The following is a 22552-nucleotide window of genomic DNA, read 5'->3' on the forward strand; positions in this document are numbered from 1 at the left end:
GGGGGAGCGGCCCCCCCGCTTCAGCAAGGGGCTCAACGGGGCGCCCCGCGAGCCGCGGCACCCCCTGGTGCCCAGCCTGCGCAGCCCCCCCCGCGGCCCCGCGCGGCCCCCGCCCTCCCTGTCCCCACCCAAGTGCATCCAGATGGAGCGGCACGTCATCCGCCCGCCGCCCATCAGCCCCCCGCCGGACTCGCTGCCCCTGGATGACGGCGCCGCGCACGTCATGCAGCGGGAAGTGTGGATGGCCGTGTTCAGCTACCTCAGCCACAGCGACCTCTGCGTCTGCATGCGGGTCTGCAAGACTTGGAACCGCTGGTGAGGGGCCCCCGGGGGCGGGGGGAGGGGCGACTTCTGGCGCGCAGGGCGGTGCCGCCGGGTGGGAAGGAAGGCGGGCAGCCCGGCCCCCCTCACCTGTCGGCACCCATGTCCCAGGTGCTGCGATAAGCGGTTATGGACCAAAATCGACCTGAACCATTGTAAATCCATCACGCCGCTGATGCTCAGCGGCATCATCCGCCGGCAGCCCGTCACCCTGGACCTCAGCTGGACCAACATCTCCAAGAAGCAGCTCAGCTGGCTCATCAACAGGCTGCCCGGTGAGTGGGCCGGCCCGCGGGGACCCCGAGCGGGCCAGAGGCGGGGGGCCGGCGGCCAACCGTGCACGTGTGTGTCCGCAGGGCTCCGGGACCTGCTGCTGTCCGGCTGCTCGTGGATCGCCGTCTCCGCCCTGTGTAGCTCCAGCTGCCCTCTGCTGCGCACCCTGGACGTGCAGTGGGTGGAAGGACTCAAGGACGCCCAGATGCGGGACCTCTTGTCCCCCCCCACGGACAACCGGCCAGGTATGACGCCTGGGGCTACAGGGGGGGGCTGTAATGGTCAGCGTCTGAGGCATTCGGAGCCCTCCTGTGGGCAGCTCCTCAGGGCGGATGGCGGGGGATGGCCCGGCCTCTCTCAGGCCTCTGCCTGGCCTCGGGCAGAACGTGGTGGGTCGCTTCATACAGTTTCCCTGAATCAGTCCGAGCCCAGTCTTGTCGCAGACAGCCAGGGGCGGCCTCCCCCATGGGCCCTCCGGCTACCCCAGGGGTCAGCACACCCGGCCGCGGGCCTTCCAGGGCCTCTTCAGTGACCTTCATTCCATCTCTAAGTCTGCCCCTCGCAGCTCTGACGGGCTCCCACCAACACTGCCATGTATAGCCTGGGGGAAGGTGCTGAGGGAGGGCCAAGGGCCGGGGCCCTTCTCTTTCGGGGGGGGGGGGGAGGCATCCAGGGCCCACCATCCACAGGCCGACCCTTCCTGGGAGGCCTCCCCTTTAATGGGCTCCCTGGGCTCGCTTACATCCTCCCCCTGAGGGGCACAGTCGGCCGAAGGCATGTTGCGGGCGCTGCCCCCAGACTGCTGGCCACCCACGAGACAGCCTCGGCTTCTGGGGGGATCTGGGCCTCCCTTCATAAACAGTCCCAGGCCAGGGCCTCCACAGGGGCCTCGGGAAGCTCCCCCTCCTGGGGTGGCCGGGCTCCGTCCCAGCTCTGTCCTTCCCCACCCCAGGCCAGATGGACAACAGGAGCAAGCTGCGCAACATCGTGGACCTGCGCCTGGCTGGCCTGGACATCACGGACGCCTCCCTGCGCCTCATCATCCGCCACATGCCCCTGCTCTCCCGACTGCACCTCAGCTACTGCAACCACGTCACCGACCAGTCCATCAACCTGCTGACCGCTGTGGGGACGACCACCCGCGACTCCCTCACCGAGATCAACTTGTCAGGTGAGCCCCGAGCCGTGCCGGAGGGCCCGCGGCCGCTGTCTGCCTCGCGGCGTGGGGGGCCGCCTTTCTTCCTCGAATCCCTTTTGCCCCCTTCCTCAGCTCCTCCAGCTTTGACCGCAGAAGATGCCCCCATTTTTAGGGAAACCAGCATCCCTTTGGCCAGGCCTGGTGGGCCTCCTGAGGGTGGTGTCTCCTCCAGACTCCCCAGTTGTAGCTTCTCACTATGAGGGCCCCATGGTCGGTGCCCCGTTCTGTGAGGGAGCCAGGCTAGGGCTCCGCTTGCTCCCAAGCCGCCGTGGCTCCCAGGTTCCCCCCGGTTTGTTGACACGCGGCGGCTGCCACACCGCCGCAGGGCAGAGCCAGACAAAAAGGCTCAGAGTTGAAGTGGCTCCAGGAGAAACCCGAGGGGCCCGGGCAGGCCCTCCCTGGAGGAGGAGGACTGAGCACGCGCCGCACTGACCCCTGCCTTAGCGCTTCAGGGCCCACCTTTTCTTTGAATTCCCTGCGGACCTGAAGGTGTTTGGCTGGGAAGTCTGGGCCCAGGGCCCTGCTGGGACAGCTGCCTGGCCTGGTGGCCTCCCATTGGGGGGGGGGGGGCGCGTTCTTCCTGGGTTAGCTTGGCCACTGGGAGGAGACGGTCACCAAGGTCTGGGGTTTGAATCCCGACTTCCCTCCTGCTGCCGCCTCTCTTCCTGGGCTGGAGGGTGAGGCCGTCTCGTGCTTTGTGTCCCCACAGACTGCAATAAAGTCACTGACCAGTGCCTGTCCTTCTTCAAACGCTGCGGGAACATCTGCCACATCGACCTGAGGTACTGCAAGCAGGTGACCAAGGAGGGCTGCGAGCAGTTCATCGCCGAGATGTCTGTGAGCGTCCAGTTCGGGCAAGTGGAAGAAAAGCTCCTCCAGAAGCTGAGTTAGTGCAAGGACAGGACAGGTGTGTGAGTAGCGGCCGGGGAGGGGGCGCAGGGGAGCGGCAGCCACTGCAGCGGTCACGGGGGTCATTTTACACTTGGAACTTGGACTTGCAGAGGAGAGCCAAGATCCCATTTCACGAGCCCTGGCGAGCGAGCGATCCCACAGAGGACCGAGTTCACCTCCCACGCCGTGAGCGGCCGGAGCCCGGGCCACGGGCACTCTGCGCTCCCCGGCCTTCCGGACAATTCCCAAGAGGCGCTGACGGGCGGGGGGCGGGGGCGGGGTGGGGGGAGGGGAGGACGGACTGTCGAGATATTATTTAAAGTACCAGAGCATGAGCTTGGAAGTGTACATTTTTTTATTTCTGCTCCTGTTTCCCACGGCGACCCCTCCCCCTGCCAAGTTTTTAGTCTCTTTTCCAATGGACCACAAGCTGCATTTCTACCGCCTCGATCCATCCTTTTTTTGTTTCATTTTTGTTAACGTGATACATGATGCAGAACTATTTTTGTACAAATTGTTTAAAGGTTATTTATGCAACATTTGAATGCACACCAGTGTTGTTTTTCATTTTTGATTTTGGTTTACTTAAGGTAGGAGAGAACTTAACCTAGACTTCATAGATAAAAATACTCCATCAACAAATGTGCCCAGGCAGGTCTGGCAAAGTAGGCTCACACTTTCAATTTAAAAGCATGTTTGAATGGAAGTTTATATCCTGCTTTGTATCCTTCAGAAGTGACATAAGCATGTTGTGGGAAAACGGTGTAAATGGTAGTTGAAGTACAACATTTGGCCGAGTTTTCTCTGTATACGATTCACCTTTTCCTCAGAATTTTCCAGTTCCCATTCTAGCTTTTGCACACAGGAGGTTTTCACTCCAGCATGAGCTCTTGTTACTCTATAGACCTAATTTATACAGTGAGTCAAGCCGTAGAATAAATGGTCAAACATAGTCTCTCTTTTCTGCTTTCCTTTCCAATGTGAGTGGAGTTCTCGGCTCAGGTTTCTGCCATGATTCTGTTGTACAATTCTGCATTCATAAGTGCCATTGTTGTAAGGTGGTGTTTTCATAGCCCTTCCAGATGAAGTTTTACCTCTGTTGAATTTCTATAAACAATTGTACAAAAGACAACACCACGAGCCTTTGAGGGTTTCTGTTCTAAGAGGTGGGGAAGAATTGATTTGGATTTGGAGGGCAAACCTGAACATCCCCGTCAGGAGAGCGGAAGTGAGCTCCGTCTCTGGAGCTGGAAGAGGTAAGGCCATCCTGTGCAGAGCCCTGTCCAGGCCGGGTGGGAGGTAAGAGCTCCTCAGTATGCCTTTGGTTGCTTTTTTCTGTTGATTGCAAAGGGGGAGGAGTAACCTCCAGCATTGTTTAAAGGCGAGTCCAGAAGTCACACCCATTTAGGACATGGGCCACCCAGACTCCCCAAATCTTCTGAAAAGCTCCCTATTCAGGTGGCTCCCTTTAGGGTCTCCGTAGGTCTGTTCAGTCTTGAACTTCACCTCAGCGGACAGGTAGGGAGGCGTCACAGGGTGCTGGATTGGGGTTAGAGGGTCTTGGTCTGTGTGTTTGCTGCAACCCTGCACAAAGCTGCCCTAACTAAGCCTTGGGGATTTGTAAGATGGACTCGCCCATCCTTTGGAGGACAATTGAGACAGCATAAAACTGCAGACTCCTCCTCAGAGGCCTTGAGGTCCTGTCCACATCAGGAGCCTTTCTCTTGAGAAATAAGTGGTAAATGGGGGCCTTATTACCCACTCAGGCTATCTATCCTTTAATAACTTACTTATACAGCAACCTAGCAAAGGATCATCTAACTTTTGTTTGAAGATCTCCAGTAAGAGATAACCCAGCAGGAGTAGTGGGGCAGCTCAGTGGATTGAGAGCCAGGCCTGGAATTGGGGGGTTCTGGGTTCACATCCGGCCTCAGACACTTCCCAGCTATGTGACCCTGGGCAAGTCACTTAACCCTCATTGCCTGGTCCTTACTGCTCTTCCACCTTAGAACTGAGACAGTCTCAATTCCAAGACAGAAAGTAAGAGAGAAGCTCCACTACCCCCAGATTTGCCCTTCTGTAACCCTTCTCCATATCCCCTCCCCAGTCTCATGGTGCTTGAGGCTCTTCCTTAGATGTTCTACCACTGTACCCCTGGCCACCCATTGGGGTCAGCTCATACCACTGAATTCACTTTCTAGGCCATAAGAAGGCCCAGATTGGCTTTCGAGACACCTGTTGTCCCTAGTTGTTCCTATTACACACACACCTATTCTCTTCAGCCCAGTAGTGGTCCCCGGGATGCTCTGCTGCAGACTTCTTGCAAGGTCGACCCGAGAAAGGTGGACCCAGGCCCCTTTGAGTCTGGCATGTCTCTTCCATGTGAATAGTCCGAGACAGTCAAATGCTTTGCCAGAGGTTTCTCAAACAGCATTCCCCAGATCCAGAGGGCCATTCTCTGATGCCAGCCTCGTACCTGCTGCTGTCACAGCCTTCTGTGGCGAGGCCTGATGCCACCCATTCCTGATGAAAACATGGGTGCTTCTCTCCCCCCTCCCCAAAATAAACGTCAAGTTCTGCTCCGAGCCTTCAGAACCCATCTCCCTCAGCACATTTTACTTTCTGTACAACCCAGACTTCCATCTTTGACTTGGCCCACCACTTACATCTGCCTTAAGCAGCTTTCAGATCTGCTTTTGGTGTGGATCCATGTATTTACCCTCCGGGCCCTGGCCTGCCGAAGCTGTCCCACCCCCAATCTACCTGAACCTACCAGCCCTGTGTGCCACGTAAGGCTTGTGTACACTCACGTGTAAAGCTTCAGTTGCTGTTAGAGCGGCCAGAGCTCAATACTGAAATGTCCTTGTAGCAGGTAAGGCTTGTTGCCATTCTGATCCACTGGTCTTCCAAATCACTAAAATGACTAAAAGTCAGTGGGGCTCCTTCCTCACAGTTTAAATAGCCCACGGCTACTACAGCTGCTTTTAAAATCCAAGGTCAGGAAGCAGGACTGGAGCGAGGGCCAGGTCCCTTACTGCCCTAGTGACCGCCTTGACAAGCTGGTGAAGAGAGGACCCTAATCGGGCCAACAACTTTTCAAGCAACAAGATTTAGAGGTGTGGCCAAAGGACCCGTTCATAGTCACTACTGTGTATTGGTTCCAAGGTAGAAGAGCAGTAAGGGCTGAATGTAGGGGTTAAGTGATAGCTAGGAAGTTTGAGGCCAAATTTTAACTCGGGACCTCCCATCTTGAGGCCTGAGCTGCCTAGGGGTCCCCAGCTCATTTCACTCTTGACAAACAAGACTCGGGAAGTATTTACGGTCAAGGGGCAGGTTCTGCAGGGTAAAAGCGGAACATCACCAGAGAAACAAATATTTTTATTTGAAAAGTAAGCGAAGATTGATTAAGTTAAGAGCTCCTAACCAAGATGGAGCTAATGTCTCCTGGAAGCAGAGGGCAGCAGGAGACCAGAGCCCACAAGATTCTGCCACATCAGATTTCAGCATCAGGGAATCAGGATTGCAAATGCCAAACAACTTCGCTCATCCGTGGGCCCTTACCGCAAAACAGGAGCTGCTATATGCCTATTCCCCCCCCTTTTAAAAAGCAACCAAAGGGGGCAGCTGGGTAGCTCAGTGGATTGAGAGCCAGGCCTAGAGACAGGTTCAAATCTGGCCTCAGACACTTCCCAGCTGTGTGACCCTGGGCAAGTCACTTGACCCCCATTGCCTACCCTTACCAATCTTCCACCTATAAGTCAATACACAGAAAAAAAAGCAACCAAAGATTGGAAGTTTCTGGGTTAGAATCTTAAGTTTGCCTTGGACTGCACCCCCAGGCACTTGCAGCTGAAGCTTTTATTTATGGTTTCACTGTTCTTACACCTGCTAAGGTAGCTGGTGAGATGTTATCAGATTCTGAGAAGCCTGGGAATGGGGGATGAACAGGACAGCACATTTTCCTCAGCTCAGTGCTTCACAGTAAGCTAAATGATGCTTCAGGCAAAGCAGGTGCTGGAATTGTGGGGAAGCTTTGGCCCTCCTGAGAACACTTAACTAGATGTGGCGAGGCCCTGGGGGTCAACATCCAAATTAAGACCCCAGCCTTTTCCATGTTTTGAGACTAAATGGAAACACCAGATAGAGCAGCACAATGACAGTTTTTCGTGGTTTGGCACAATCTAGGGTCAGATTTTCTGTGGATTTAACACCGGGCCCCGAGTCAAGTGCTTACCTTCCCAGAAATGCTTATTAAAAGTGCCAAATCAAGACATTAGATCTCTGGAAAATATAAGAAGGTGTTGGTGGATTTGTTTCAGCTTGGTTCTTGTGAAGGTGGATCTTTGCAAATGCTAAGGCTTTTTTGTCCCTGAACTCGGCTAACAAAACATACACATACGCAGATGAAGTTATTTTCCTATATAGACTGAAATTGCACAAGAGAACACACCTGTGAAGACTTGTTTGAAATGTGTCATTTATTCCTAAACTTGAAATGAGTTAGCAGGATAGCATGAGGAGAAAACAAAATAAAAACACCTTTACTCTACAAGAAAGTAAAATAATGTTACAGGCTAGTAAGAAAAGAGTCCTTAACACACAAACTGTAATGGCGTACTCCTGATGCTTAATCAGAACATAAATGGACATGTTTATTCTAAGGCTCTGGCAGTTTTCTATGTAGACTCATTTGTCTCCGATTATATTGAATTTAAACACTAGAAGAGCAACAATGTGGAAACTTACATTTATCGATTAGCATTTTAAGCACACTGGACTAACGGCAAATAACGTGTGACCACTGCTCCCAGGGCACCATGGTCGGAGGGGCGGCAGGCGCACAACCTTTGAGCATAAGTTAAAATGAGGTCAAGGTGATTGGGGGAGGGGTATTCTTTAGAAGAGAGCAATAGGCGAGCTCCAACAGTTGGACCCCTTTTAAAATCTCAACAAAGCTAGAAGTTCTCACCCACCCCTAACCTTCCTCCCACACTGCCAAAGGAAATGTCACAGAGAAGTGTTTCCACATTGAACTGAGCAAGATGAACTTTTCTTTCCACAATTAATAAAGAAATTCAAACAAAACAACAAAGTCCAGCCTTTGAACAGTAATGGTTTCAAATCCTGTCTGCTTATTGAAATAAAATTGCGGGGCTGCTTTAGCAGGTCGGAGACTTTCTAGGATTTAAAAACATGCACAGCTCGAACCACATACTGCCGGCAGATGGGACACTCACTCATGCGCTTGCCACATTTGGTACAAGTGACCATGTGGCCACACTCAAGAAGGACACAGTCAATGACTGCGTCCATGCAGATCCGACAGAGGTTGTCATCTTCTTCGTCATTGAGCTGCATCTTGTCTCCATCTGAAAGGCAATCAGAGGTGCAGCAGGACCATAGGAAAATGCAAAGAATGAACCAAAGCACCCACAATCCCAGCCCAAAGACAAATCGGCAACTGCCGCTTGTCCTGCATGTTTCCCCTAGCCCCAGATCAGGGAGCTTATCCAAGGAGGGAAAGAGAAATCAATCGTGTGTGCTCTCTCTACATACATACACACACGCCTCCCCAGTTGTGGTCCTCAACACCACTTTTAATGACTGGAACTACTCAGGAAATTGATGTAAACCCAAGTTTTAGCCATCTGGCCTACATTCAGAATGTGAGGGAAATTAGGTATGAATAAGGAGAATAAACAAAAGTTAGTATGATGCAGATCCCCTGTGGGCATAATGCTGCCACAGAGCCAAATCCGAGAGTCTCCTTTCCACAACAATATCATGGGCAGAGATGGATGGAGAACTGAGCCTCTCCATCTGATAGTGTCTATTTCAAATACATGAAGAGTGGCCAGAACTTCCTGCCTGTTCCAGAAATTATCTGGCTGAAATGAAAACACCCAAGAAACACGAACAGCAAGTAAACCTTTGACTGTCAGGTGACAAATCTGTAAGCCCAGACTTTTTACATTTTTTTCCCCTTGACCCCTAAATCCATGTACATAAAGTCACCAAGATTGGTCCACCATTTGTGGTCTGGGGACCTGGGATGATACATTCCATTGTTAAGTGAGTAAGTAGCTCATACTCAAAATTTTCAGTCACAAAAAAAAAACCCACTTTTCATTACAATGTAAAAGATAATGGCCTGCCAAAAGGATTAATTCAATTAAACCTTCTTTAGAGTTTCATTTTGGTAAGGGAAAAAAGATTGGGAGAAAACTTTTGGGGGGGGGGGGTATTCTGAGCAAATTTTACATTTTTAAAAGGAAAGCCTGGAGGAAGTTGTGGGAAGGAAATAAAGAAAACAAACCTACATGACTTTTGATTCTCCTCGTTTTCTTTGTATAGCCTGTTCACTCTCTCTACGAGCTCCCATTTTTCACAACAGCCAGAATAGTTGACAAAATTCCGAGCAAGAATTTCCTTCAATTGTCGGACGCTCATCCCCTCGACATCTTCAAGACTTGACAGATCTGATAATGAAGCTCTCATCCGCTTTCTAGAGAGTCCAGGGGTCTACAAACAGGGCATACATACATACATTACATCCCTCCCTTTGCCCGCTAGGGTAAAACTAGTGTGGCACAGACTGCCCATCATTGGTGTAGTTTAACATGCTAGTTGAACTTCATACCTTAATACACTCTCCCATCAAGAGATAGCAGCTTTCTTCCCCACCCACCAAATCTAGCCTAAGTTTTAAAGGATGGGAGGGCTCCCTCACCTCTTCGGCATTTTCATCATCATCTTCTGTGTTTGTTGAGGGCGTTTCACCTTGTCCCTGTGCACATAATGAATCTGATCAGGACCAGAAAGACACTTTCCCAACAAAACTGGGGCCAGCATGACAGAATCTAAAAACCATTTCCCCCACACAATGATGAAAAGCACTAAAGTTTCCCCTGCTTGGATGCTTCTCAGTCCCAGACACAGAATGCCCAAATGATTCAAAGGCTTCCATACATAGGTGCTACTTCTCCCTACAGTTAAGGACCCCATTTCACTTTAAAAAGGATTGTTTTTGCAAAAAAATGCAGAGTTTCTATGCAAGTAGAGCAACTTGAGGTATTGACAAAACCTAACCCAAGTACCTACTGGGAAGGGTCCGACAATGTTGTTATGCCAATACCACAGGAATATTATCACGAAGCTAAGAAACGGCCAGTTCCACTATAATGCTGATACTATTTAGCCCATTAAAGGCTACATGACTGATAGCTGAAGTTAGCCTTTTTTTTGAATGCTCAAAGGTAGGGCCTTCCATTTTCACTGAGATGAATTTCCCATTCTTTGATATTCTCCACACTGCCACAGAGCAGCAATAATAATAATAAAACAATTTAGACAGGGTACATGAAATTTAACCCTCCAAAAACTACTATTACTCCTTAAATGTAGCTATTTTTTGCCTAAAAAATATTTTTTGTCTCTAAATTTTGCCCTTTTCCAACTCTTCTCCTCAATGTGTTGAGCTCTAGTCTTGTATTTGTTTGCCACTGCCACCTGGGTGGTATCATCAGTCTTCACCCCATTCAAAATTTCTTACTGAATGCCACCCCCAAACCCCCGGCTCTCTGTTGACATGACCCAGGAGGGTGTGTAATCTTTGACTCCTTCCCTCCCTCTCGGCCATCTACCAAGTCCTGGAGATTTTAATAAAGTATCTCTCCAGCATCCATCCCTTCTCAACTCCCACTGCAATTACCTACCCTTTTTCAGGCCTTCCTCTCATTTCAACTAAACTCTTGTAATAGCCTCATATAACCAATCTTCCTCCCTCTAGTCCAGGGGTTCTTAACCTGAGGTTCAGAAACTTAAAAAAAAAATATGTATTTTTGTTAACTATATTTAAATAGAATTGGCTATTATAATCCTATGTAATTTATTATTTTACCATTTAAAAAATAATATTCTAAGAAGGGGGTCTAGAGGTTTCACTAGACTGCCAAAGGGATCCATGACACCCAAAAAAGCTCAACACTCCTGCTCTGATTGAGCCAAACTTTCTGCAGTTCACTGTTCACAGTGCTGCCTAACTCATTCTCCCAATGCATTGAATTGATCATGTTACTCAAAAACTTTGAAGGGCTTTCCCAGGGAGATCCTAGCATTCAATGTTCTCCACACACTGGTCCCAGCCTACCCTTTCAGCTTCTGCCATCCTCCACAGTTATTTATTAACCTTTCCCTCACCACTGACTGCTTACTACACCAACCCCATCCCACCTGCTGGTCCTTCTCTATGATCACCCCCTCCCCCCATAATGGGCCATCTTGTTCGTGTCCTTCATGTATCAAAGATGTTCCCAACTCAAGATTTCTCAGCACATCTCTCTTGAAATAGTTAACTGTGTGTGATCCCATTAAAGCTTGGAGAACAATAGGAACTGAGGGCTCCCTCATAATAGCATTGCATCTCCAGGGGCCTTGCAACCTATCAGGTACTGAGTAAACAATTGATAAATGAGATTACAGAGGACAGTAAAAGATGACTTTTGAAGCTAAGTCAACTTCTTTTAGCACTACTTTATTCACTTTAAAATGTGGGGTTAGAGGAGGAAATGGCTTCTAGTAATTCCAATCTACTCATTCTGCTAAGTCTCCTGAGGATTTCTGAGATCTACTCTACATTTTCGTTTTTGAGTTACTGACCATATAACTGCCTTTCCTTCAATATTGATTTAGATATCTTACTGTCTTTTCACCTCTCTCCCAGCTAATTTGAATCATGAAGGCAACAAGGCACCACCAAAACATTAAGTAACCTTTCAAAGCTGAATTTCGATAGTAGTTGGCACATTTACCTGTGTTTAATGCCACAAACAATCATTTTGCACCATGTAATGCATTAATTCAACATCCCCAGGAAAAGGGAGACAATGTTACTCCTACTAAAGATAGATACACAGAAGGGGCAGCTAAGTGGCTCAGTGGATAGAAACTCAGTCCTAGAGATGGGAGGTCCTGGGCAAGATCTGCCTCAGACACTTCCTTAGCTGTGTGACCCTGGGCACTTAACCTTCATTGTCTAGCCCTCACTGCTCTTCCTTGGAACTGAAACATAGTAATGATTCTAAGACATAAGATAAGAGGTTTCAAAAAAGTGAGAGAAAAGGCAGAATATGACTTAAGTCATTAGTATGCTACCGAAAGGCCTCAAATGTGCTAAATTAAATCACTCAGACTAAAACCAGGAGAACAAAGTAGTGTACCTTTTGGCATACTTAAAGCCTTCAGCTATTCTGTTGACTACTTTTGCCCTTCCTCCTCAAATAATCAACAATTAATGGCAGGTAACCTTTCTACCTAGAAGACTCCCAGCAAACAAACCTCCAGGTACTTAAGAGAAATTAGCCCCACCTCAGCTACCTGTGAAAGTGCTCCAGGGCCTGAGCTTCCTCTTTGGTTTGTGAAGTCTCCCTGCGATGAAGACACTGTTGAAGAAGGGACTGGGCATGTTGAAAAAAACGGATGTGTGAAAAAGCCGGAAGAAGTCTGTGACCTTGAAGAATTCAGGCTGTGCGTGTCCATGTCCTCCTCAGAGCCATGATGGCACAGTACAAGGTCCACCAAGTCTGCTTTCTCTCGACAAGTGTCTATTGGTATATTCCGGAGAATGAGATACTGCCTCAGATCTCTGACTTTCAGTCGCATTAACTGAGGGCGCTGAAAGGCAGTTTCTTGTAACAAGTGACAAGTACAACATCTTCGGAAATTTTCTTGTATGACTGAACAGACAGAACAAAAATCTTTCTTGCAGTCACAACATACATGCTAAAGAAATGGATGGAAAAAACCACATAATTATGCATGCCAGATGGCCAATGACTTTAAAGCAGCCCTTCTTTGGGTTTCTTGCAACAGCAGTTCTTAATATCAATATATTACATGACATTGTTGTGAAGTACTAGATGTCACCGACCCATTTCCATAGGCCTTTAGATTATGAGAGAGTTAGGAACACTTGGAAACAGACTGTTGAAACCATTTGGGTTTACAGAAGTTCAATTTCTTTCAGAAAACCATACAAGCTTGTGTTAATGAATTAAAACCTTTCCACCCTCAGCACAAACATATAATTAGCAGAGAGCACAGCTGACACCACCAAGAGGAAAAGAAGCAACAGAGAAAAACATTTTTTCCTGGTTCTTTTCATTGAACATTTATTCCCAATTAAAGAAAGATGAACACCACAATGAGCAGGAATAAAGGAGAAAGGCAAGTGATCCTCCAAGGTTAATCCTAGAAAACAGAAAACCTGGCTAATACAATAATCTGTATCTTTTCATAGCCTTAATCACTCTCAAAGCTATTTCTACACCTCAGCTTAGAGATGAAAGGCAATCATTTATTTCAAGTTTGTTGCAATGTTTCCAGAAACTAATATTTCTTTAAAAAAACAAAAAACAAACAAACAAAAAACTTGACCAGATAGAATTCAAGACAATCTGGGAATTTGAAAGCCATCAAAACAAACAAACAAAAAAACACCATTTAAAGTTTCTTTACAGTTACTTTACAATCTAAAAAAAAGTTCTCATGTTAAGAAGCAGCTACTTCCTTATTCTAGAGACTCTTCATTTGATATTTAAAAATATAACAATTAGACGAATTTGAAAAATTGAGATCAGAATAAGACTAGAATAACTCCACACATTTGGGGAAATGACTGAGGTGACCACAGATCTCTATGTAAACAATTCATTCTTCCCTAGACAAAAGCTATAGTGTAATTGCTTAAAGCACACATCTTCCAGGATAGCAAGGCAAGCTGTGAAAGTTAACAGGCAGATTTCAGGACTGGTTCCACTTGGTATCTGCCTCAGTTTTTCCATCCTATAAAATGTAACTGCCAAAGAGGTATTGCCTTCAAAAACCACTTAAAGAATCCCAATATTAAAGTAATCATCGAGAATCAAAATATACATAGAATCATAGAGAGTATTAAAAAGGGAAAGGATTTCTGTACAGTTAAATGTTTACATTTTGCTTTTAGAACTGAATACTGGCAACTGGAAGCAGAAAAAGTGAGAAGCTGCAGCAAAGCCATGCTTTACCCTAGTGAGCCACCAAAACAGAACATTAAGTTGTTTCTAAGATAAGAAAATTAGTGTAGTAAATGGCAGTTACCTTCCTCTTTTCATTCTGAAAACTTTACTAAACAAAAAGAAAAAAGAAAAGAAAAGAAAAAGAAAAATCTCCAAGCAGTTCACAATTTCACCTAAAGGAATTTACCTGTTACTTGATTTAAACTATCAAAGACTGTGTTCTATGCATATTTTAAAATATAAAACTCACCTTTTTTCTAAAAACTGAAAATGAAAGTCCACAGGCTTTGCAAACTATATTAGCTCCTCCTGTAGCTGCTGGTGGGTATGTGGAAAAGTCAGTGTTGGGTGCAAATCTGAATGGGCCGGTACCTCCCCCAAATCCAGATTGTTGGCCTCTTACCGCGCCAGTCCCCATGACTTCATTCAGCAGCCCACAGCACGAAGCCCACATAGACGTGGCACCCGCCTGAAAAAAACCACCAGACAATTAGTAAATTCCTTTCAAAGTATAGCAAGCCCCAGCTATCTGGACCTTTCTGGAAATGAATGATTAGGGATCAGCTGAAGATTTGACAAACCCTTTAAGCACCAAGATTCCTCATTTTATGAATAGAAATCTTCCTTAAATGTATTACATAATTATTTACCATTAAGAGTAATGAACACAATTTAATTTAAATTTTTCCTAAAACTGTAGGGTTATTGGGGACCACTTCTCATTGCTGTGTGCCTGCAATGTAGCATCATCCTCTCATCCCAATTCTTGCCCTGTTTTAGCAATTTGTTGTCAGGCTTAGATCCAGATAACAAGGGTTTTTAGAACCATATGAACTGGCTTTGAGCCAGTATCTGAAGGTCTCTCATACGAGCAGTGTACGTAGAGGTTTGTGGACATCTATTTTGCCTATGCAGAGTGGGTTTTGGTTCCATTTCTGGATAAGGCTCCCAGATAACTGAATTTTTAATGTAGTTACAATAGCATCTCAGTCAAAGAGTTCCTCCAACCTCAATCTGCACTCGAAATATGAACTATGCAGTATTTGTAAAAGTCTATTTCAGAGAATCTATCCAAAGTCTAGTTTTTTCATTCCTGCTGATAACAGCACTGGGAAGAGGCATGAAACAATGAGAAACCAAGCATTGCCCAAGATTCTGAAACTACTTCTGATATCTCCAAACCATAGAGTAGCATCTATAATTAACTGCTCATCTGCAGGTTACACTTACAAAATATCTGATAGAGGCAGCTGGGTAGCTCAGTGGATTGAGAGTCAGGTCTAGAGACGGGAGGTCCTAGGTTCAAATTCGGCCTCAGACACTTCCCAGCTGTGTGACCCTGGGCTAGTCACTTGACCCCCATTGCCCACCCTTACCACTCTTCCACCTAGGAGCCAATACACAGAAGTTAAGGGTTTAAAAAAAAAATCTGATAGACATAATTTTATTTGATGTTGACATCACTACCAGAGGTCCTCTGGATACTGACATCTTCTTGGGTACCCAGAGCTCACACCTCATATGTGTTGTCCCAAGTCCACTGACTTGCCCTTCTGAAGGAGAATCTAGCCAGGGTTCTGGGAGGATTTCAAAAATGGACTGCTTGCTTAGTAACCCCCATCACTTAGCACAATGCCTGATGCACAGCAGGTGCTTATTGACAAATTCTTGTTGACCATACTTACAAAAAAAAATGCTCATCTAAATAACCGTGATGATATCAGCACTTTACTCCCAGGACTAAGAAGATCAAATGAATTATTCATAAAGCATTTACTAGCACACAGTAGGCTCTTACTGTGTATTGAACAGAACTCTAAAAGGAGAGGAAGCTGCAGGGCAGAGCTGGGTCTGGAGTCATGAAGACCTGAATTCAATGTGGCCTCAGACACTAGCTTGTGTGACACTAGGCAAATCCCATAACTCATCTGCCTCGATTTCCCCACTGGTAAAATGGGGATAATATTAGCAAACTGTCTCCTGGATTTATTGTCAGGTTCAATTGAGATATTTGCAAAAGGGCTAAGAGAATCTTAAAGCATTATACAAATGCTACTTAAAAGAATATGTGCATGAGGTAAACTCTGCTTTAAAGTAATCTAATTATATAAAAATATGGATTTAAGAAACACAATTAGGGATATTTTCCAGAAAAATTCATTCTAATATTTAGTCTAGAAAAGAAAAAAAAACTGGGGGGTGGGGGGAGAGAAGAAGAGAACCTATTTTCAAGTGTTTGAAGGGCTGTCTAATAGGAAAGAAATTACCATTTTCCAGTCTGGCCCTAGAAAACACCATTAAAAAAAGTGGGTTGGGGAGAAGCAAATATAGGTTTCCTGCCTAACACATAGGCATAGCCCTAAGTAAGGCAGGAATCTCTCATCACTACATGAAGACTGGTGGAGGGAATGCTTTTTCATATATGAGCTGAACTTGATGATCTCTGAATAGAGGAAGCTTCTCTGGTGCTTTTGAGAAAGGCCTTGTTTTCTTCAAAATCTATATACACTCTTTCTGGTACTGCAGGCTCTGAAACTCTCCAGTTTGGAAAACTTTCCTGCCCACTTAGCCTCTAAAGAGCTAAAATTAATTTTGCATTTAATATGTGATTGTTTCTGCCATCAAAGCTCTGAAAACAAGGACTATTACTTTCTTATGAAAACACCTAGAACAGAAATTCTTATCCTTTTTAGTATCCTGGACCTTATTTGCCAGTCGGATAAAACCTCAGAACAGAATGTTTTAAAATGCACAAAAGAAAATGCATAGAATTACAAAGGAAAAACAATTATATTGAAAATCATCCAGGGGCAGCTGGGTAGCTCAATGGATTAAGAGTCAGGCCTAGAGAAGGGAGGTCCTAGATTCAAAGCCCCCTAGATTCAAAGCCGGCCTCAGACACTTCCCAGCTGTGTGACCCTGGGCAAGTCACTTGACCCTCATTGCCCACGCTTACCACTCTTCCACCAAGGAGCCAATATACAAAAGTTAAGGGTTTAAAAAAATTTTTTTAAATTAAAAATTAAAAAAAAAAAAAAAAAGAAAGTCATCCAATAGTTTTGGATATTTAAAAAATCTACACACGAGTTCACAAGGCTTGATTAAGAACCCCTAAACAATGGTCTATAGAGAAATTCTAAGCATTTTGAGCTGGAAATGACAATAGAGATCTAGTCCAACCCGTCTTTTAAAGAAGAGGAAACTTCAAAGTCCAGAGGGTTAAATAATTTGTAGTTCATACAAGGAAGTTTCAGAAGTGAGATATGAGCCCAGCTGTCTCTACATCAGTGTTCTCCCACAATACAATTCCCCGCCTAGTAAGGAACAAAGTTGAATAGGAGCAAAGATCAGAAATGTAAAGGAAACATTTTTTTCTGTCATAAAGGAATCTTGTTAATTTTTTCTGTCTGAGATGACCTATGAAGGAAGCATATAACTCCATTTTTCCTTTTAGAGATATTGAGAATATTTTTCCCATAACTTCAGGTTCTTTTGGATTAAGAGAGAAAAACTACCAGGATTTCATCAAAATCCAAGGAAGCAAAAGTCCTAACTTTGATCTCATTATCAAAACTCAATTAAGGGGTAACAACTGCCTTTCCCCTTGAAGTGAATCATATAAAAAGTTGAGCTAGAAAAGATCTTAGAGGTCACCAAATCTACCCTTAATTTTACAGATGAGAAGACAAACACAAAAGTCAAATGACTTGCGCAAGATCACACACAGCTAGTGTCTGTGGCAGGATTAGAAGGGGTCTTTCAGATTGCAAGGTCCAGGGTTCTATTAAACCACTTAGCACATAGACCCTTGCACATGATAAGCTCATCATAAATGTTTGCTCAATAGTTGAAATGGGTTTTTTCATATGAGTTGAACTTGATGAGGAGTTAAGAGAGACATGGACAAGAATACCACAGGATGACAAAGCATGCATAAAATGTAATCGGGGGCCATCATTTCATAAAAAGGGAGTCATGTTAAATGAGATCATTAATCCACTGAAGTACCTGAAACTACTACATCTGGAAGCCAGTTACAGCAAAGAAGGGTGGCTAAAAAAAACAGGCAAAAAGATCAGTTTCAAAGTTGCAAGTATTTATCAAGTCTTTTCACTACCTAAACAGTCTTTATAGCAACAGTCCAGACAAGTAATCATCCAGCCTCCCATTAAAGACTTAAGTAATGAGAATTATTACTAACTACCAAAGCAGCTTTTGAACTGCCTAGTCAAAACAGTTCTTCTATCACCCAACTTAAGAAGCAAGAAGGATCTGCATTAGAAAAGCTATTTACTTTCTCCTCCAATCCACCCCATCTCATCCTCCAGATAAAATTGAAATTTTGATTTCAAATACATACAACAAGGACCTTCAGCAAATAAGGAAAGGTATCAAAGAATACTCCCCCCCTTTGAGATTAGTATGGTTACATATTTTGCTTTCTCTACACACCTCTCTCCAAGTTGGGAGTCAGCCTTACTGAGTGAAACCACAAAAGTCATTATGTTTAATCAGAATCTTGAGATAAAAAATGCGGAAAAGCTTTATTAGACCTAGTAGTGAAATTCAAATTCCTTGTTGCCTGGAAATGGAAGTGAAACTGTAACTATATTACTGCTGAATTTCATGTGGAAAGCTAAAAAATTTGCATGCCAAAAAGGTCCCCAGTGGCCCTACTTCCCAAAACTACAAAGCCCTACTTAATCTGCAAGATCTGTAGTTTCTAAGCTTTCTGAGAAGGAAGGGATAAACTGAGAAGAATCTGCCAGTCAGATAGCTTCAAATTTCATTTTTTGTTATGGGCATTGTGATCTAACTTAACTTTATAATACTGTGTAAGGAAATATTTCAAAATGTTTTTTAAAGAGTTGGGGGCAGTCCTGGGTTTGAATTCAACATCGGACACTTCCTAGCTGTGTGACTATGAGCAAAGTCATGGCGACCCCCATTGCCAAGCCTCGGAACCAATACACACCATTGTTTCTTAGAACAGAAGGTAAGGGTCATTTTTAAAAATACATTTAAAATTCTTTTAAAGAGTTCATATCATATGTTTTGAATAGTCCTAATATCTCATTAGAGGAGGGGTCTTTAAGAACTTTTTTTGTGTCACAGACCCCTTTACAGAATGTTTTTTAAAACTAATTTAAATGTGAAAATGATATATAATGGATTACAAAGAAAATCAATTATATTTTAATGATATACTATTTCTCCCATTAAAGCTCACAGATTCTCAAATCTACAAACCCTCTGAAGTGTTCCAAGAGATCCCAGGTTAAAAATCCATGCACTAGAGCATGTGTTTAAAGGGGGCTCATGTTTCTTTAGTGATTCTACCATAAACACTACTAAACTTAAAGGAAATGAGGAAAACAAGTTTATATGAAATTTTGGTTATATGAAATTAAATGTTAGTACAGAACAATAGTAGGAAGCTGTAACTTAGGTCTGACCAAACCCACAAGGGCATTTACCACCTAACCTATTTTACTTGAACCTTTCAGTCTAAGTGGAATAAGAACTCTACTCACCTTTTGAAAGTTACTTAACTGGCTACAAACTAAATTAATAATTAGGCATACTAATATTTTCTGTGATTATTTTAAAGTTTCGCAAAAAATTCAGGAACACCATCAGGTTAAGTGAGAGAAAGAAGGGCTATACAAATCTCTACATCACCTAAATCCAATGCACCAACAAAATATAGAGCCAATGCAAACAAGAAATTCTAAACAGTACCACTGATGTGATTAAAATATATTTATAAGAGAGAAGAAAAGATTTCAAGTTGGTTCCTTTCCCAGAATACTTATTAAGGATGAACAAAGAATCTGAAGATGGCAACTAACAGTTTGTCCCTAACTAAGAATATCTGTAGAAATTACCTGACCAATCTTTTATCAGTGAGTGGAGAAATTCCAAAAATTTAAAATGTCTACCACAGATAGAAGTGCATTCTAAATAGATGATTTTTTAAAATTCATACAAATTCTACACTGAAAATTCTTTTTCAGAAATCCAATTGAAAATAAAAATTACTAAGCAGACATGTGAAATTACTATACAGTGAAGCATGCAGTTAGCTCTCTCAAAGGGCGCCCTACAAAATGTAAATGCTGTTACTGTAGATAAAAAGAAAACAAGTAATTTTTAAAAAATTTACTTTCTGTTTTAGAATTGATATGAGCTATCGGTTCAAAAGGAGAAGGTGGTAAGGTAAGACTGTTGGGATTAAGTGACTTGGCTAGGGTCACACACAGCTAGGAAGTGTCCAAGGCCAAATATGAACCAGAACCTCCTATCTCCAAGGGTACTTTAGTGGTTTTTAATTTTTTTAATTTTTATGAATATTTATTATCCCTTCCTCCTACTCTCCACTCCATTAAACAAGTTTTTAAGAGCACCAAAAAAACAAAACTGTCACAACAAATAATGCATAGCCCACTCAAAACATATATATTCATATTAGCCATGTTCAAATATGCACAATTCATCTTCATTCCTCTGGACTTTAAAGTTTTATCAAAATATATTTATCAGAATTTTAAAGTCTTTTAATGTTTTAATCATGTAAACTGTTCAAGTCTGCTTTACTTTATTTCGTATTAGTCAGACCACAGAGATGTTCCTAATTTTCTCTGAACTTAATTTTGTCATTTGTCAGATAATAATCTATTACATTCATACCCCACAGTGTCTTTAGCCATTTCTTAAAAAGTGGGTACCTGCTTAATTTCCATTTGGAGAGCTATGAAAAAAAAAGCTGCAATTAAGAAATAAGGAAAGTTATCAATAGGAAAAAAGTTACTGAGTTTAATTTTTCGTTCATTTAAAGGAGCAGCTAGGTAGCTCAGACTGAGGGTCAGGCCTAGAGACTGGGTTCAAAACTGGCCTCAGACATTTCATAGCTGTGTGACCCTGGCGCAAGTCAATCCCTATTGATTAACACTTACCGCTCTTCTAACTTGGAAAAAAACATGGTATTGGTTCTAGGATGGAAGGTATGGGTTTTTAAAAAAAAAAAAAAGAAAAGAAAAAAACTCAGAAATTCCTTAAAGAAACTCCCATCTCCCTATACTTTCTAGAAACTTTATGAGATAACATAGTTAGAGTTAGCTCAGAGCACTAACAATGTTCAGCTTCACTGTTCCCAAATACCAATATTTTGGTACTAATACTTAGTAATTTAGGATTTGGGAACAGTGTCAGGTTGTTCAAACGTCAGGGAGCCTTCTGCTTTTAAAACCCCACCTCACCAAATAAGATCACTTTCGGTAAGAAGCATCCTGGATAGTCCTAAAGCCTCCAGATTTCGCCAGGTTTTTAAAAAATAAAGAACTACGTGGATGTGACACAGAGCCTCTTTGCACTGCATTTCACTCTCCGATGAGCCTCCAGTTTCACACACAATTACGGAGATTCATCACTTATGTCATGCTACTGAAAAACAGAATCCAGCCAACTCGACAAGCTGCCCCCCCCCCCCCTTCCCCCGACTGAGCTCAGCAGCTACAGAGACAGGTCTGGGGCCCGGGCGGGGAGAGGGAAGCCAAGAAGAGACTGCCCGTAGTCAGGCCAGAACTTCCCAGCCCAGCCCCTCCCCCGCCGGTCCCGCAGTTACCATCCTGCGCCAGCGCAGGTCCTGCCCGACCGCTCGCCCTCGGGGCCGCACACCTCAGGTGCTCCGAATCCAGATCTTACCCTGTTGGGGGGCACAGGGGGAACTGGCTGGCGGCGCACCCCTTCCAGGACCGCCAGGGAGGGCTCAGGGGCTCAGAGAGAAGGAAATTTCCCGAGGGGGGTCACCGGCCCCGGGTGAACTGAGGGAACAGCGGCAACCGAGGGTCGCGAAGGAGTCCGGGGAGAAGGGTCGTCGGCCGTCGCCAGTCCGGTCCCGCCCCCCCCCCTTCCGGAGGGGTTCCTCTCACCTTCATGGCCGCAACCGCCTCTCCTCGGTCGGCTCCACGGGAAAACTCAGCACCATAGCCGCCCCGGCCAGTCCTCCACCTCCCGTCCGCACAGGGCGAGGGCGGCGACGGCCCCAACGGCAACCGCTACGACTGAGAGCTGCTGGTAGCCGAGCCGCTCGGTTGTCTATGGTGGCAGCGTCGGCGGCGGCGGCGTCACGTAAGGGGCGTGGGGGTACGCTAGGCTAGAACTGGGAAAGACTAGAAGGGGGAGGGAGTGAGCGGAGAAGGGCGAGCGGCGGTCGAAACGGCCAATCCAGAGAAGAGCTCGAAGGGGGCCGGCCGAAAGAGCCAATCAAACGTAGAGAAAGGGGCGGGCCCACACCTAGGTGGTGGGTAGGAGGTGAGCCGAGACGGGGGGGAAAGGGCGGGGCGGAAGAAACCATTCTGCCCGAGGGGTGTGTGTGTGTCCACCAGTAAAGGAACAGGAAGAAAAGCTCTTTAGTCATCTTTCTCCAGAGGTAAGGGCCGCCCCTCCCTTCGGAACGAGACGATGACGTCATCCAGGGGAGGAGGAAGGGAAAGTAGTAGGCGCCGAGGTGGAGGGGAATTCGAAAGGCTCCAACCGACGTAACGGCCCAGTGCGGGAGCGCTCACCTGGGCCTGGACTTTTCCTCTCCTCGCCCGACCGACGCCCCTCTGAGCTCTATGATAACGCACGAACGGTGGCTCAGTCTGACCCCAGGGACCAGGAGCTCCGCAGGGGTGCGCGCACACAGCAGGAGCCAAATCATGGCGAGGGACCTGGCTGACCCCGGAGAAGGGGGCCAGGAAGGGTAGCGCACTGAGGAGCGAGCCTATTGTGTGCAGACCCTGGACTAAGTACGGGGCTCCCAGAACCCCGG

The 22552-nt window shown here is 45.5% G+C and overlaps 2 protein-coding genes across 4 annotated transcripts in view; one reads left to right on the top strand and one right to left on the bottom strand.

The window, feature by feature from the left end:
* Positions 1-2933, top strand: part of LOC123256857 (lysine-specific demethylase 2B-like) — a 26222-nt gene extending 23289 nt beyond the window's left edge. Inside the window, exons 6-11 of the mRNA XM_044685413.1 lie at positions 8-315; positions 433-596; positions 678-839; positions 1547-1765; positions 2502-2699; positions 2794-2933. Of these exons, the coding sequence (XP_044541348.1) occupies positions 8-315; positions 433-596; positions 678-839; positions 1547-1765; positions 2502-2683 (1035 nt within the window). The 3' untranslated portion in view covers positions 2684-2699; positions 2794-2933. The remainder of the gene's footprint in view (positions 1-7; positions 316-432; positions 597-677; positions 840-1546; positions 1766-2501; positions 2700-2793) is intronic.
* Positions 2934-7143: 4210 nt separating this feature from the next.
* Positions 7144-21799, bottom strand: RNF34 (ring finger protein 34). 3 transcript variants are annotated; one of them, XM_044658771.1, is made up of 6 exons: positions 21669-21799; positions 13988-14206; positions 12059-12463; positions 9414-9470; positions 9004-9205; positions 7144-8052 (listed from the first exon to the last, which is right to left on the bottom strand). In XM_044658771.1, the coding sequence occupies exons 1-6, from the start codon at positions 21672-21674 to the stop codon at positions 7862-7864; spliced, it is 1080 nt and encodes a 359-aa protein (XP_044514706.1). In that variant the 5' UTR covers positions 21675-21799; the 3' UTR covers positions 7144-7861. The 3 variants fall into 3 exon arrangements, with proteins under 3 accessions (XP_044514706.1, XP_044514707.1, XP_044514708.1); XM_044658772.1 differs by having other exon boundaries at positions 12050-12463; XM_044658773.1 differs by having other exon boundaries at positions 21442-21799.
* Positions 21800-22552: the final 753 nt, after the last annotated feature.

The sequence above is a fragment of the Gracilinanus agilis genome, chromosome 1 (genome assembly GCF_016433145.1).
Source record: "Gracilinanus agilis isolate LMUSP501 chromosome 1, AgileGrace, whole genome shotgun sequence".
Classification (NCBI taxonomy): Eukaryota; Metazoa; Chordata; class Mammalia; order Didelphimorphia; family Didelphidae; genus Gracilinanus; species Gracilinanus agilis.

What these genes read in the sequence shown, in the direction of transcription:
- RNF34 (XM_044658772.1), bottom strand. An exon ending in TTTCAGTTTTTAGAAAAAAG is followed by an intron (nt 12,464 to 13,987) that starts GTGAGTTTTATA and finishes CCATTTCTTTAG; the next exon opens with CATGTATGTTGTGACTGCAA. An exon ending in CGAGGAGAATCAAAAGTCAT is followed by an intron (nt 8,053 to 9,003) that starts GTAGGTTTGTTT and finishes ATTGCCTTTCAG; the next exon opens with ATGGAGACAAGATGCAGCTC.